This window comes from Paroedura picta, chromosome 5, assembly GCF_049243985.1.
Source record: "Paroedura picta isolate Pp20150507F chromosome 5, Ppicta_v3.0, whole genome shotgun sequence".
Taxonomy (NCBI): Eukaryota; Metazoa; Chordata; class Lepidosauria; order Squamata; family Gekkonidae; genus Paroedura; species Paroedura picta.
In genome coordinates, this window is record NC_135373.1 from 123,466,463 (window position 1) to 123,482,266 (window position 15,804).

Genomic DNA, 15,804 nt, shown 5'->3' on the forward strand with positions numbered 1-15,804 from the left:
TGGCCTTCTAAGGAGCAGTCTGGGCTGATCTCTTCAGTTTGTTCGCCTTGCAGTCCAAGGGACTCGCAAGACTCTTCTCCAGCACCAGAGTTCAAAAGCCTCAATTCTTTGACGCTCGGCCTTCCTTATGGTCCAACTTTTGCATAAAAGCAAAATACAAAAACTTGCAGAATAAATGTTATGCAATCTTGCTTCTTGCAATCTTGCTTATGTTGCATGCTACAGTACTGAGAGCCAGTTTGGTGTAGTGGTTAGGAGTGCGGACTTCTAATCTGGCATGCCAGGTTTGATTCTGCCCTCCCCCACATGCAACCAGCTGGGTGACCTTGGGCTCGCCACGGCACTGATAAAACTGTTCGGACCGAGCAGTGATATCAGGGCTCTCTCAGCCTCACCTACCCCACAGGGTGTCTGTTGTGGGGAGAGGAATGGGAAGGCGACTGTAAGCCGCTTTGGGCCTCCTCCGGGTAGGGAAAAGCGGCATATAAGAACCAACTCTTCTTCTTCTTCTTCTTCTACTTCACGTTATTCTACAATGCCAGATTCAAAACTGTAAGGAGATTAATGTGGACAGTTGCATGAATAATATGAAAAAACAAAGCTTCACTTCAGAACACAGTTCAAGTTTATTCCATTCATTCTTGCAACACAAACTGAAACAAAGCATCATTCACCGGTCAGATGTGTATGAACCATGATAATGAAAAACCCAACTGTGGAAAAATAGTTACAGTCCTGGAAAAAGATCAAATATCAAAATGCACAAAGCATGGTTTTGCTTCCAGCGTTGGGTAGAAAGATATGACCGTTTCTCCGTTTACCAAACAGAAGACGTTTCCGTGGGGGGTTTCGCATGCGACGTGGCGACTGCTCCACTGAAGGCATTCCACTCTTACCAGCTTCTTCTATCCACTCAATTTACTATTTGCAGAAGAACAAAAACTAAGTTGGGAAAGCAGAGCCTGTACAAAGGGGAGTGGCCAACTTTGAGACCACAAGGCGTTAGTTCAAACTGGGAACAGCCCAGCACTAGCGACAGAGAGCGATTACAGGACTCTTTTTTAAGACTTTTCGTTAAACATCTCCTGGTTCCCCTCACAGCTGCCCCTTTGCTCACATATCATGAATGAGAAATGCAGAACAATTTGAGTTGCAGGTACTCAATAATATTCTCTTGTTTTGGAACAGAGACTCAACTGCTTGATTTCTCATTGGAAGGAAATGCTACAAGCATGGGGAACGGGCCACACAGTACTATAAATGCTATCAGGACTATAAGGGGAGGGATCTAAACGTAATATAAAATGGAGATATAAACCGGACAGCACATATCCTTGAGGCTATCACAGACTTGAGGTGAAGCCAGGGCAACTCTTATTGGGAAGGTTGACGTGGCCCAAATTTTGTCCTCGTTTTTCAGTCCGGTCTGGTGCTGTTTCTACTGGCAACTCTAAACCAACCGAAGCTTAACATGATGCAAAGAATTGTAAGTGAATGTCCCTAAGAAAGCTACCTTGCAAAGTGTTGGTGAAGAGACCCGTATAAACCGCTCTCTCCTTTCCTGGTCATGAGCTGCAGCCCACCCTGTGACCACTGAGTCTGCGGGACTGAATTTTTTGGTTTCGAAAGACAATGCTAAGAGAGTGGATCACATCTCATCCTGAGGAGCATGCAGCACGGATAAGATCTATATGGTGAGGGCACAGCTAGAGCAAGGATGCTTTGGCTTTCTTCAGAAGAACGATATGGGCCCCAAAGATTGGGAGCCATTTTGGGTTACGAATTAAGACATTCCAGTCTCCCTCACAAAGGGCAAAGCATGGATGCTCTAGCACCAAGGAGTCCGGGGCCATTGCTTGGTTCAAGCACATTTTATGACATGGAGGTGAGGGATTTTCAATCCGACGCCTTCCAAGAGCACTATTATCCCCAATGTGGCTGGCTCTCAACTAGAATGTCCTGGGTCGTGGAGCACACATGATTCTTTGGTGGGCTCTTTGTGGAAAGAGTTGAGGATTAACATGGAATCCAATGATTAAAGTCTGGGACGTTTGAAACCAATTTCATGAACTCTGCTTATCGCAGGGTCTACCTGAGGCCTGGGGATGCAGCTTGATTGGAAATGAAGGTACAAAAGGCCTGGCTTTCCCCAGCCTTAACAAAACGAGAAAGCACAGAATGGTGCTACCCTTTCACAACATTTTCTGGAAATCCTAAGAGCATCAGAACAGCATACAGGCCACATTTTAGACCACGTTCTTCTTCCTTTCCCCAGGAGATGTCCAGCCTCACTGGAGAGGGGAAAAGACTGTCCCGCAAAGAAACAGTCCTAAGGAGACACCAGAAAAATGGGCTCCTTCCCCCTCCAGATGGACCTTCGCTCTCTTTTACAGGAGCCCCACCTGGTTGGGTTTACTGTAGTGGTTCCCCCCCCCTCCCCGCCCCATCTTTAGTGGAAGAAGCTGGAAGATACAAAGAGTGACAGACAGGCAGCAGTGTGAGGCCACAGGAGAGAGAGACGAAACGGCTCAGTCCATCCCTCACTGGAGCAGAGCCTTGATCGCCTGATTGTCGGTGGCTTCCAAGGCAGTTAGTCCGTCCGGTCCTCTCACCATCTTATCAGCGCCCTGTCGAGAGAGGAGAAGAGTTGCTGTCACTCCGGAGATAAGGCCCAGGAGAAAACATCCACAGCTCTTTTGCACAAGAAGAACTGTATTCATCGTTGCTTTTCTTATGCAAGCGCCATAATTCATGACGACGCCTTCATCCTTTATACCCAACCAAGTTTTCAGCTGTGTGTTTGAAACAAGGATTTAAGGCCATCCACAATCCAAATAGCATACTGAGGGTACAGGTGCAGTGATGTCAAAGATTCACACTTGAATTCACAGTATTTTGTAGGTGCTTCTAGATAAAATGTCCATTCAAACAAAGCTTGTCCCCCAGCCACTGGAACCCAATACAGATTTCAGTCTTCACGTTTTTCAGTCTGGGCCATACTAGTAGGTGTGCCAACTTGAAGTCTGGGCATAGCCAGGGGCATCTGTTCCCTGACTTTTAGCCTAAGGCACACAGCCTGTGGCCTACAGCTGCCAGGTAAGCAAGACCTTCCCAGGATATGTTTGCCTGGCTTGTTGTCTGGTTTGCTTCCACACATTTGCTTCATTTTGGATATTTCTGCAGGATGCTTTGGATCCCTTAGTGGGCCAAAACAGAAGCATCAATTTTTCCCTGAGGCTCTTGGGTTCTTTTGGCAAGGGTCGCTCTCAAAATCCATATTCTCTGAAGGCCAATGGTGGCATTCAAAGAACCCTGGCCTCTCCACCTACAGGTGACCTTCTGAGCTCACCAGAAAAATCAGACTTGCATAGAATTCTCTTCACACCCACTTGTAGCTATACAAAATACTTAACATGCTAAGCTACTTAGCAGTGACTAAGCACCGCTTGCATTCACTGAAGAGGTAACCAACTATGCGTAGCCATTAAGTCTTTGCAATGCCTTAGAAACCAAGCACAAACAGAAGGTCAGAACAGTATTTGGGGTGCTGATACCTTGAACCTGCATCAAATCATTGTCGGGATGAAAATGCGAGGCCCCACTCACAGTTAAACAACAGAAGCAAATCAAAACTTTACAAACAAGATAAAAAGTTAGTAGTAGCTCAAAACAAAGGAGAAAACACACACAGCAAAATAAACAAAGACACACACACACAAAACGAAGAGATCAGTGTGACAACACACCCCTGCCAAGTGTCGAGAGAGAGATGAGGAAACATAATTACTAAGAAAGGTTCTTTCACCTGGTGCTGAACATTCCATGACACACAATAACCTGGAAGAAGGATGTTTTGCACCTGTAGCTCCACACCTAAAACATCCCTGTCCTTGCCACTGACCCAAACAATAAGTGGACATGAAGGACCAGGCAGATCTAGGGCAAGAGCAGGTGATCTTCTTTGTAACCCAGTGGCAAGAAGTTTAAGGCTTAAAAGCAGGAACGTTTTCCATTTATACTGAAGTAGATCTACAGCCAGGGAAATTTATGGGAGGAAATAAACTTTGTGAGGTGTTCTGAAGAGACAGGAACCTTCCAGAATCCGATATTTCTGAGTTAGAAAATTATTTTATTGTTGGTTCAGCAAGCAGTAGATTAAATGCTTCACTTTCAATTGCTAACCTTAGGCAAAACTAGAAACCTCCCTTCACTAGCAGGTTCAGAAGGGCAAAGGCACAAAAAGTGCAGTGGCTGCATACACATTTCCCAAGCAGCAGAAAAGTTATGAGCAGTTTGCCAAATCTAATGATACACTTTCAGACTAATTCATTTGGGAGATTCACACAAAAGCTTTCAGAAGGAAAACGTCTAGCAACTGCACCCAAGCATGTGGCCAAAACTTTTAAAACTAAGTCCCAAAGGCAGCTAGAGAGATAAATGAGGAAGCAAAGCAGCAGCAAGAAATTAAAGCTTTGGCACAGATGTCTGTGATGACCCAAACATAGTTGGGAGTTCCTTTTGACATGATCTGTGGCACGGGTCGCAGAACCTTACCAGAAGCTCTTGCAGCAGCTCCATCATCCTGATATTTATGGGCATAGGCCGTTCCAGCCACTATAATGGAGAGGGTTTTCTAAGAAAGAACAGCCTGTCTACGAAAGCTGCTGCTTTGGACTCTGAGGGTACCAGGGTTGCCAGTGTGTGACACTGGAAGCTATGCTAGATGGGCTGCTTCTAGAGAATGTGCCAGAGATTGCATCTGGGGTGAGCTTCACACCAAGCACTCATCCTATTCCTAAGCCCTTGCTCTGAACACAATGGTGTGTGTGTGTGTGTGTGTGTGTGTGTGTGTGTGTAAACAGGTTGTTGGCCAATTAATATGGAGACAAACCCCACACAATTGAAAGAAACTGCCCATTATTTAATGTGATTTAGATGAAGACACTCAACACTGAGAATAGTATGCTCTTCTTCTGTTTTTATAAAGTAATTCTTTCTGGCGTCCCTCAAATGGAGGTGGTCACTGAAACTGGCATGCTCATTCATCATGTTGTCCCATGTCTACCATCACTCACCTTGGACAGGAGCAGCTTCACGCAAGTCATGTGGCCTTCGTAGACTGCTGAAAGGAGTGGAGTGATACTGTGTTTGTCTGGAGCCTGTAGAAAAGAAGGGCCCCGCTTGATGAGAACTGTTTGGACTTCACTCGAGAGTAGCAGACTGTTCTAATAATACACTAATGAGGTCATGGTGGTTATTAAGAATCGGCACGGAAGAACTGAATCCGAATAAAACACAGGCCTGCATCTATGCACACATATAGTATCTGAGCATGCATTCTGGAGTTTTTAAGCGGTTTGGGGGAGGGGGACAGAAATCTACCCCAATTCTTCCCTCTGGTTGCTATAGGTCTTTGAACTTCCCGAGACTCTGTATGTGTCTGTGTGTGTGTGTCACAGAAGCCACCTTCAAAAACGATGGGAACAAATTGAGGGTTTGCAGTGGAAGGGGAACTTGTGGAAATCAGCTCCACCCCCCCACCCCCCCCCACACACACACTGAAAACAGAAACTGCCTTAAGGCTTAACAGGAGTGTTTGCACACAGGCCGCTGATATCCTACAAACAGTATCCCCAGGAGATGGGACCCATTTATTTGTACACTGACAGTCTAATGATGAAGCAGATCACTTACTCTCTGCTTGGTCTGAGCCAATGCATCTGTTCTGTAACACCCCAGAAGGAGAGGGGGGACAGGCTTTCACACAGCTTGTTGAAGCAAACTCATTGGAGTCACCCAGATTAACCCAATCAGCGGTTTTCAATCACCCAGAGGACTGGCCAGTTACTAAAGGCTGGAGGACTGAGTAGCCCATAAAAGCATCAAGGGGCTTAAAAGACCATTGTTGCTCATTGCATATCTACTCATTCCATCTTCTCCTTGAATACACCAGGTTTTGAAACAACACAAACGCCTGCAAAACACGGGACAAAACGGAAGCCTCTCCCATGCAAGACCCATCTCTCAGATGCCCTGCCCCCGTTAGCCATCCACACAGAGTCTCTCCAGGTCCCACGGATTGTAGTCAACATACATTAACATCAGCGCCTTTCAGTAGAAGGAACTCCAGGATCTCAAGCTGCCCGCAATCCGCCGCATAGTGAAGAGGTTTTCTCCCACCTTCCAGAGTCCGATTCACATCTTCACCCTTTAGCAGGAAGAAACGGCAGTGAGAACTCAGAGCTATGTTTGAAAATGAGCATCATACAGGCAAGTCATTATTCAAGCCAGGTATCAGCAGTCCCAATTTTTGCCTCCTGTGTTTGTTTCAGTGATTTTACAGCAACAGAGGCAGGGTGGCAAAACTGTATCTCAGTTCAAGAATCAGGAAGTTATCTAACCAGGGAACAGTCTTCAGTCGCAGTATATGTACTATTCCTTTCCTCCCTTTCAACCATTCCCGTCTTCCCTGGCTAATCTTTAGATCATATCACCTAATTCTTTTTTACAGTACTAGGTCCACTGAATACATTCAACATGGCTACCAGCCAAGCAAAGAACATTCCCTCTTCCCAACAGAAGAGTTATTTATGAACTAAACATTCCAGAAAGGCTCTTTCAATAGTTTACTGAAATGCAAAATTGCATGAAGATTTTTTAGTTCTACCCTTCCCACCTCCAAGTCAAGGTGCTCAGCTTTACATTAAGGACCCAGCAGAATAACATGGTATATTAATTCCTTTCTGAGGACAGAGCAGCAATCTCTGCAAAGACCTCAAGTCCAAGAGCCAAAATGAAAGAAGCATGTGCACCTAAGCAAAATGTCATCTGTTAGCAACATGCTGATGGTCCAACAAAGTCATGTCTCAAAGAACCTAGAAACTTGGGGTGGGGGAAACACAAGTCAATAGAGAAGAATGCAGAATGGCTTCTAGCACCAACACTCAAGAGTACACAAACACCCACGACTGACAAGAGAACATATCGGAGAAAGAAATTAATGAAAGACAGTATTCTACAGTGTCCTTAACCTGATGTTCAGCACTACAGCCAAGAGGAGGGAAGGGTGTAACTAAAATACCTTCATATGCATATTTGTTTAAGTAAGATCTAAATAACTGTAATACGGTTACAGCACAGTGAGTTTCCGAGATCCAGTGGCTCCCATTATTTGCTGGAGAAAAGGGTCTTATCCTTTTCCACCTGGCTCGCAAAACTAGCTAGATCACTGTGTAACAATATGACTTTTAAGAAGAGATGTCACAGTGAGGGGCAGTATATTGAATGAAAGAATGAAACAAAGAACAAGGCAATCAGTAACCTGCTAGGGAAAATAATCAGGCTCCCAGACCCTCCTGACCCTTTTACACAGCAGGACAGTACCGAGTTCTCCTAAAGACAATAGGGCTTCATCTAGTCACCCTCCTTCCTGGTTCACCAAGGCTGCCTGCTGGACACTTCTGCACCCCTACAAGTAACTACTTTATATCCTTTATAGGCATGTGGGTATACAATACAATTAGTCCCAACAGGTTTATGCCCTCCCCGTTCAAGAGTCATGTTCAAGAGTCCTACCAAGAGGTGGACATTACAAGGGATCTAACATCTGGAAAACAATGTGAAAGAAGTAGTGTCACAGAATCAGCAATTCTGCTGTGTCTATTCATTTTTGTTCTCCAGCTTCCAAGAGAAATGGCAGCTGGTAAGCTATCCTGGATCTCAATTTCTTCCACAGAATTGTGAGGAGCAGGAGGTTCAAAACAGAAACTATGAAAATGATTGTGGATGATGCCCTTAAGCTAGGAAGCTGCATGATATCCATCAACTTGGCAGAGGCTTATATGTAAATCAGGCATTTCCCAAGGCACTTCCAAGGTACTTAGGTGTATGGTTGTATAAGTCGGTGCCATTAAGACAACACCTTCAGTTCACGGTTGGCAAGATCGTTATTGAGATGGAAACAATCAGGGCCTTGAGCTATAAACACCATATTACCAATATGGAAGTGAAAATACACTTGTGAAACAACACTCTCCAAAAATTATGTGGAACAACTTTGGATGTGTCTGCTACAACACTTAGAAGCTCAGCTTTGGGGTTGGTGTATTGTTACTGTGGAATGTGATGCTTCAATCTTGATGTCAGTGGATGTATTAAACCCACTCCAACCTACTGGTTTACTATGTTGAGCCACATTGCTCCCTCACATCTCCAAAGACAAGATGCTCTCATTCATTCATTCATTCACTCATTCACAGTACCGCTTCTCCTGCCAGCATCTGGTTTTCTTGATGCTGTAAAGCATGAATTTTGCATTCCTGTGGCAGATGGAAAATAGTTTAGCAAGGTGCACCACAGCCCCATTTTGCCCCATTTAAACAACTGCCAAAACCTGTTCGTATTCAGTTTGTATTCAAGCACCCTCCGACTGTCCACCATCTTCTATCTTGGTGCCTGCATGCCAGTCCTACAGGTTCTCTCTTGTCCTCTCACCACTGAGAATGTGACTTGGTAACATCTGAAATGTGTCAGAATATCTTCCACCCCTTGCACAGGAGTGGAACTTCGGCCTTACCATAAAGTAGGACTTCTGCATGAGGGCAAGGAGGACATCCTGGACCCACCCGTTTCTTATTGTCAGGATCACTATTGGCTAATTTATAATAGTATGCATCAAATTTAGGAAATGGAGCACTCCCTCTGATCTTGGGAGACAGAAAGATCAACCAGATTCCTGGGGGGGGGGGTATCCAAATATTTTAGAATGTCCTTCTCACTCTCAAGGTGAAGGAACCTTCACAGCAGGTCCAACCACTGGTTCTCAGAAGAGACAAAGGTTCTGAGATGGCTGGATTTACTGGGGGGGGGGGAGGGTAGGTCAAAGCAACAAACTCCCTGAAGTCAGAAACTCAGAATACTGTGGCACTCAAGAACCACACATCACTGCAAATATATGGTCTGCTGCATTTTAAAGTCTTGTTGCAAAACCAGAAAATTTTCCATGAGAACAGGAAGTGCAACTTTTTCCCCCCAGAGAAAAGCATAAACATTTGGGGGACAAGGACTCTTAAAGACTTGAGAACTGAGGGAGTTATGATGCTGAAAGCTCAACGGAAAGGAAGAAAATAAAAAGATGATCCCTCAAAATGCTTCTTCTGACTATCTTGGTGCCTGACAAGCAGACTTATGAACACATTTCTGTCACATGAAATTAGGTAGGGCAGAAGCCAAGGGGTCACTTTCCTAAGGGAAAGAATATGAAAGGCATCATGACTGAAGCAGCACATGCTGCGTGATGTAGGCTTTTAAAGAATGGGCTACCCCCTTTGTATTCCACTAGCCAGGGCGTCCATTCACACAGACACCATGCAGGAACCTCAGTGTTGAAGCAAACACAGTATATCAGACCAATCCCCCCCCCTTGACTCAACACCAACAGAGGCACTCTCAAGTTACACAGCATGGAGGCAGGCCAATGGTCATGTCCTCTGAACTGGAATTTGGCCTTCAGAAAGGGCACCTCAGTTCTCTGAGTCTCTGCACTCCCACCCAACACAGTCGCAGATGCCAGAAAAGTAGCTGTTGGATGTGCCAGCAAGCACAAAGCCCGTAAACAATGGTCCTGGGGAGACAGAGGGGTGGGGGGGGGGGAGAAGGGCTGGGCCTGGAAAACTACCCGGGGAGAAAAGGATTACGAAGAGTGCGGAAAGCTGATCAGCAGGCACAGATCTTATGAAACCTTACTGAGACCTGGAAATTGATCAGGCCTGTTGTGATGTAGCTCTAGCGCCAGAGCGCACAGGTCACAAAGAACAGCAGACATGATACGCAAGAACAATGGGAATGCATGAACAGCACGACTAAGGGGGTGATTCTTTTTTCAAAAATCCAGCTAGTGGAGCGCTGTTTTCTATACAGTGCAGTTAGACTTAGAATCCACCTGACTCAGCCACCTGCTTTGACAGTGTCAGCATCTTCGCGAATTTGTTACAACAGATGGTCAGCACACAACTCCTCCAACTACGGAGGAAGAGAGAGAAGTGAGAATCCGATTCCGAACCACAGAAAGGAGCACTAGTGCAATTAGCACAGAATTCTGCCACTGGTCGCTTGCCTTCCCGCAGCTGCTTTTCACAAACCACTCTTCATCTGAGCGGAGATACTGGAAATTACCTTCTGGCAAAAAGGATTTGGGGAGAGAAGCTAAAAGGAGACAAGCAGCCAGGGCAGGGAGAAGTCAGTTCTCCTCCACCACACGCAGATGTTGCGGTTTTGAAAAACATAATGGGTCATTTGAATGGGTGGAACAGGCTTGGTGTAGTGGTTAAGAGCAGCAGCTTCTAATCTGGTGAGCTGGGTTTGATTCCCCACTCCTCCTCCATATGCAGCCAGCTGGGTGATCTCAGGCCAGTCACAGTCATGATAATGCTGTTTTCAGAAAGCAGTCCTGTCCGAGCTTTCCCAGCCCCACCTACTTCACATGGTGTCTGTTGTCGGCAGAGGAAGGGAAGGTGATTGTAAGCTGCTTTAAGACTCTTTCTGGTAATGAAAAGGAGGGTATAAAAACCAACTCTTCTTCATCATCAAATGAGAATGTTATAGTATCGCAAATAGTTGCCGAGCTCAGTGGAATGCATTGGCTATTTCTGTAGCACCGAATGTGTTATGTGAATACTTCTGTACTGCCTCAGTTCTTTCTGGTGGTCTCAGACTTTTAACATCCTAATGCATTGGTTACTGAATGTCCCATTTTGTCAGTTGTACTGACTCACTATGTGTAATCTGCCTTCAGTCCCTGTCAGAAAAGCAGACTGTAAAAACATTTTTAAAAGCTCGCATTCAACAGATTTAAAGCAACTGAACTGCCGAGTAAGAGCTCAACAATATATGTAATTTTATTCAACGCAGACTTACACAACCACAATTATTATTGCTGTGAATGGCATTTGCTTGAGGCCGACTGAGCCAACAGCAACTGCTGGTCCCTCCTCAGACCCCCTCTTCCATGACTGAATATACCAACCCACCTAAGGATCTCAAAGTTACTGTTTCTGTTAAAATATTGTTCTAGTTGATATGTTATGATTGTTATATTGTTATATTCATTATACTGTTATGATGTTCCATAATATCAACCTATGACGTTCTATGTAAACTGCCCAGAGCCATATGGAAAGGTGGTATAAAAATCCAAATAAATAATATATAAATCTGTGCTTGTGTTCTTGAGTTCAACACAAAGTTGTCCAAAATATATCTTTTACATGCCACGAACTAGCTTGACCACCAATGGTCATAATTGTGCTTCAGGTGCACAGGTGTAGCTGCTTGCTGAGGATTCAGCTGACCCACCTGGGAGAACAGGTTTTAACCATACATTCTTAAAGCCAGAGCAGTGCAATCCTAAGAATGCTTTGCTGAACATAGCCCCATTTAATGGTCCTGAGCAAGATATTGGGTAGACTGCCTTAGGATAGGTCTGTTAAACTTTAAGGGGGCACAAAGTATCTTTTTCAGCATTGTCATTACAGAGTGACATGGTTACCCCTTTAGAGTTTGTCTCTGTAATTAACTGCTCCATTTGTGCCAAGACTTCATCAGGGCTTAGCTCAGAAGTTTGTTTTTCAGCACTAGAGTCGAGTCCTGAAAGAAACAACCCTGAGCATATGCATAATCCCTTTTCCATAACTATACCTAACTGCATTATTTTCTCAAATCAGACTTGTTAATAAACTCAGGTGCATACTTCAAAGATTCAGAGAAGGCAGTGGAATCACTGAGCTCTCTTTTAAAACCCTTGGTAAAAATAAAGACCAGGTGAGGAGTTGCAAACGGGACATAGGACAGGGCATTTTTCTCCGGGCTTAATGTGTGGAATCATTTCATGACATAGAACAAGGGTGGCCAAACTGGCTCTCCAGATGTCCATGGACTACAATTAATAGAATCATAGAATAACAGGGTTGGAAGGGACCTCATGGGTCATCTAGTCCAACCCCCTGGACTATGCAGGACACTCACAACCCTATCATTCAGCAGATGCTCATGGGAGATGTAGTCCATGGACCTCTGGAGAACCACACTGTAAATAAAAGCACCTGGTAAATAACGACCCCATTGAAGGGACAGGGCATTTCTTTCCTCAGGGAACCTGGCAGCCAGTCGTATAACAACTATAAACATGAATATTCTATTTATTTAGTCAACATAACACTCTCCACTTCTATGTATCTCACTCCCTTTAAAAATCTTCTAACAAGAAGCTGTCACAGCTTACTGGCAGCAACACATGACTGAGAACTTCCTTCTGGCTGTCCTGAACCTGTTGCTAATTGAGTTCATTATGGGTGACCTACATTTATAGCACTCAGGCGGAAAACAATTCTCTCTCTTCATTACCTCTACACAGCATGCATTAGTGTATAAACCACTATATATAATTGTGTCAGAGAGACCAGAGAAGTTTCCTGCATGCTTCCCAAGCCAAGCTGCCCCCACCAAAATCTCCCCCCCCCCCCCCGCTCCACACTCACTCGCTCATATATGTTTGCAAATTTAAGATATGCTTCTTGCATTTAACAAAGCAAGCTGGGGGAGAAATTGGATCTCAATAAATCTTTCAGCTTTTTAAGGAGCCATGAGGCCCCATACAGGCTTGACTAGAACAGGCTAGCAGTGCATGCCTAACGACTTACTTGGAAGTAAGCACAACTCACACTTGTTTCTGAGTAAACCTATAGAGAACTGCAATGGGACACAGCTACCACCTGGGAATGTCTGCCTCCCTGAGCCCATTGTTGAGCGCAATTACTCAGAAGTAAATTCCTATTTAGTACCAGGGGCTCAGGCTTAAACCGGTAATGACAGACATAGTTTCAGACAATAACGCCAAGGGGGGGGGGGAGTGGTTCATGTGAAGGGGAAAATGTCCATGCAGAAGTTGAACGGCTAGGGCCTTTTTTCGGGGGGGGGGGGGCTTGATGGTTTTCCCTTAGGGAAACTGACAGCCATGCTTCAGAGGGCAGCGCTGTGGGCCTGCAGCAGAACAAGGCGATGCCAGCAGCCCCTCGGAGACCGCCTCCGAGGGCAACCTTGCCGGTGGACTCGATGCCATCGTCGCAAAAGGATGCTCCTCGGGGGGGGGGGGCGCGGCTGGGCAAGGCTGAGCGACGCCCCAATCCCGCCCTTTGTAACCCTCCGTGCTCCCGCCAGGAAGGGGGCAGGCCCTTTCCCTCCCGGCTGGTTGGCAACCCCTCATTCTCCCACGCGCCTCCCGAGCCTTCGTCCCCGGGGCCTCTCCGCCTCCTCTCCCCACTGGCGGCGGCGTGGCGGGGGCAGGCTCGACCTGAGGCTTGAGGACCTGAGGGGCCTGGGTCTGCTGCGGCGACCCCTCCCTCCTTCCCTTCGGCGGCTCACCTTGGCGACGTAGTCCTTCACCTCGTCCAGGTCGCCGTTCTTGAGGGCCCACATGAACTCCTTGTCCGACATCCCGGCGGCCGCCGCCCTCCGTCCCTGCCTGCCTCTCTCCGTCCCTGCCTGCCTGACAGCCGCGGAACGGGGCCGGCGGCGCTCGGGCGGAAGGGGCGGGGCCGCGCCGGAAGGGCCGCCTCCAACCGACGCAGCAACCGTCGCCCAACGGCCGCCAGAGGGGGCGCGCGCGCAGACCCCCCCCCCCTCAGGGAAAAAAAAACAAAAACAAAGCCGTGAGGAGAAGGAGCGCGCTTTATCGTTTTGAGAGTCGTGCTGTTGCCACAATTTCGCCTTTTCTGAGGCGAGCCGGCACGCGCGCGCCTGCGCCGCTGCTCGCTCTACGCCTCGCTTCTCTCTCTCTCACACACAAACACACACTCTCTCTCAGTAGGTAGTTTGTCTGTGCGCATGCGCGTGTTAGCGTCTCGTCGCCCTAGCAACGAGAGGGTAGTTTGTCTATCGAGCCCAATGGCCCCTTTAAGACCGACAAAGCTTTATAGGAGGCGAGAGCTTCCGAGTGCAGGCTCGCCTCCTCAGGCAAAATGAACCACCGTCATAACTGAAGATGTATAACGCAGGGGTAGTCAAACTGCGGCCCTCTAGAATCTAGAACAGGGGTAGTCAAACTGTGGCCCTCCAGATGTCCATGGACTACAATTCCCAGAAGCCCCTGCCAGCATTCGCTGGCAGGGGCTTCTGGGAATTGTAGTCCATGGACATCTGGAGGGCCGCAGTTTGACTACCCCTGTTCTAGAGTCTAGATGACCATGGACTACAATTCCCAGGAGCCCCTGCCAGCGTTTGCTGGCAGGGGCTCATGGGAATTGTAGTCCATGGACTTCTGAGGACCGCAGTTTGACTACCCCTGATATAACGTATAAGCATGCGAGCCTCTTTCCATTCTCATATCCGCATTCCTTACAATCCCCTCTTCTTTTTAATTGATTTTATTTGGGACAATGTGACAAGCTGTGCTGGCCAGTTATCCTGTCCTGAGACCAGAGAGTTAAATTCAACATGACATTACATGTTAGTACTATGGAATGCAAGTTTGAATTTAACTCTCTGGTCTCAGCGCAAGATTATCACATGGCTGAATTTGGCTGTTATGACACAGTTTACTAATTTGCCACAATTTGCTTTGCCTTACCCCTCTACAGTTATGATCCTTGTTCCACTTTGTCTGAGGAGGAGTGCCTGCATTCAAAAGCTCACGCCTGGAATAAATGTTGGACTTAAAGGTGCTATTGGACTCTATTTTTGTTGTGCTACTTCAGACCAACACGGCTACCAGCTTGAATAAATTACACTATGCTGTAACATCCTTGCTTTTTTTCTATTGAAAAAGGCTCATTGAGTTCCAAAGCCACAGAAAACTAGAGATCAGGAGCAGGACAAAAAGGGGAAAAAACAGCAACATTAAGAGCATGGATGATCCACAATAACTGGGCAAGTTCAAACGGTAGACAGCAGTCCGCTGAATAATGCTTTTCCAAATCCTTTGTGGAATGCTGGTAAATAGGAAAGATAATGGTCATAAACTATAGTCATTTTTCAAGTTATTTATTTCATTTTATTTTATTAATTGCCAGTTATTTGCTGCCCTCTCTCCAGAGAATGGGAGCAGCTCACAACAATGTAAATACATAAAAATGATATGTAATTTAGGAATGTAAATAAATCAATACATTTAAAAACATTCAAACCAGAATCAATATGATTGCCTGGTCTTCTCGGTTCTATGAGAGAGTGAAGGTCACAAGGGCCTTCATTGAGGTCTAACTTGGTAGGTTTCTAGCAGGGAAGCCAGGATAGGATTTCGAGATGTTGTTTCGGCCTCAACTGATCCAGTTCCAAAGGACAAACATAAAAATTAAAAAAAAATTTTTTTTTTTTTTACTAAGGACAGTCACCAGACAAACAGCCCAGTCCAGAGACTTCTGTTGCCAGGTGTTCTCTCCCGTCAGCAGTAGAAAACAGCATTCACAATCCGATTGTGACCCGCTAGCACATTTGAAACAAAGGCTTCCTGATTCATCATTCTGAGCTTCTCTGCTCTGCCTGCCCTCTGAATGCACCTGAACAGGAAAAATGAATATTATCCTGCTTTTCATGTACAAAAAGGCCGCTACAGACATATCCTAAAAGGAGAAATAGTTAGATTGAACGTCAGAATAGGATTGGAAAGGATCAGGTAAGAATTCCGGCACAGCCAGGAAACTCTGAGCCAGACCCATCCTCTCAGCCTAAAATATTTGACAGGACTCCTGGGTCTGTAGCAGCTGGACTACAGAGATCAGTTTCTATGGATGAAACAATTGCTTTGGGGGGAGT

At 46.0% G+C, this 15,804-nt stretch overlaps 1 protein-coding gene across 1 annotated transcript; it reads right to left on the reverse strand.

Moving 5' to 3' along the window:
• Window positions 1–607: 607 nt before the first annotated feature.
• On the reverse strand, window positions 608–13,640 carry LOC143838633 (myotrophin). Its single transcript, XM_077340327.1, has 4 exons — window positions 13,417–13,640; window positions 6,095–6,208; window positions 5,076–5,159; window positions 608–2,627 (listed from the first exon to the last, which is right to left on the reverse strand). The coding sequence occupies exons 1-4, from the start codon at window positions 13,486–13,488 to the stop codon at window positions 2,541–2,543; spliced, it is 357 nt and encodes a 118-aa protein (XP_077196442.1). The 5' UTR covers window positions 13,489–13,640; the 3' UTR covers window positions 608–2,540.
• Between the last annotated feature and the right edge of the window lie 2,164 nt (window positions 13,641–15,804).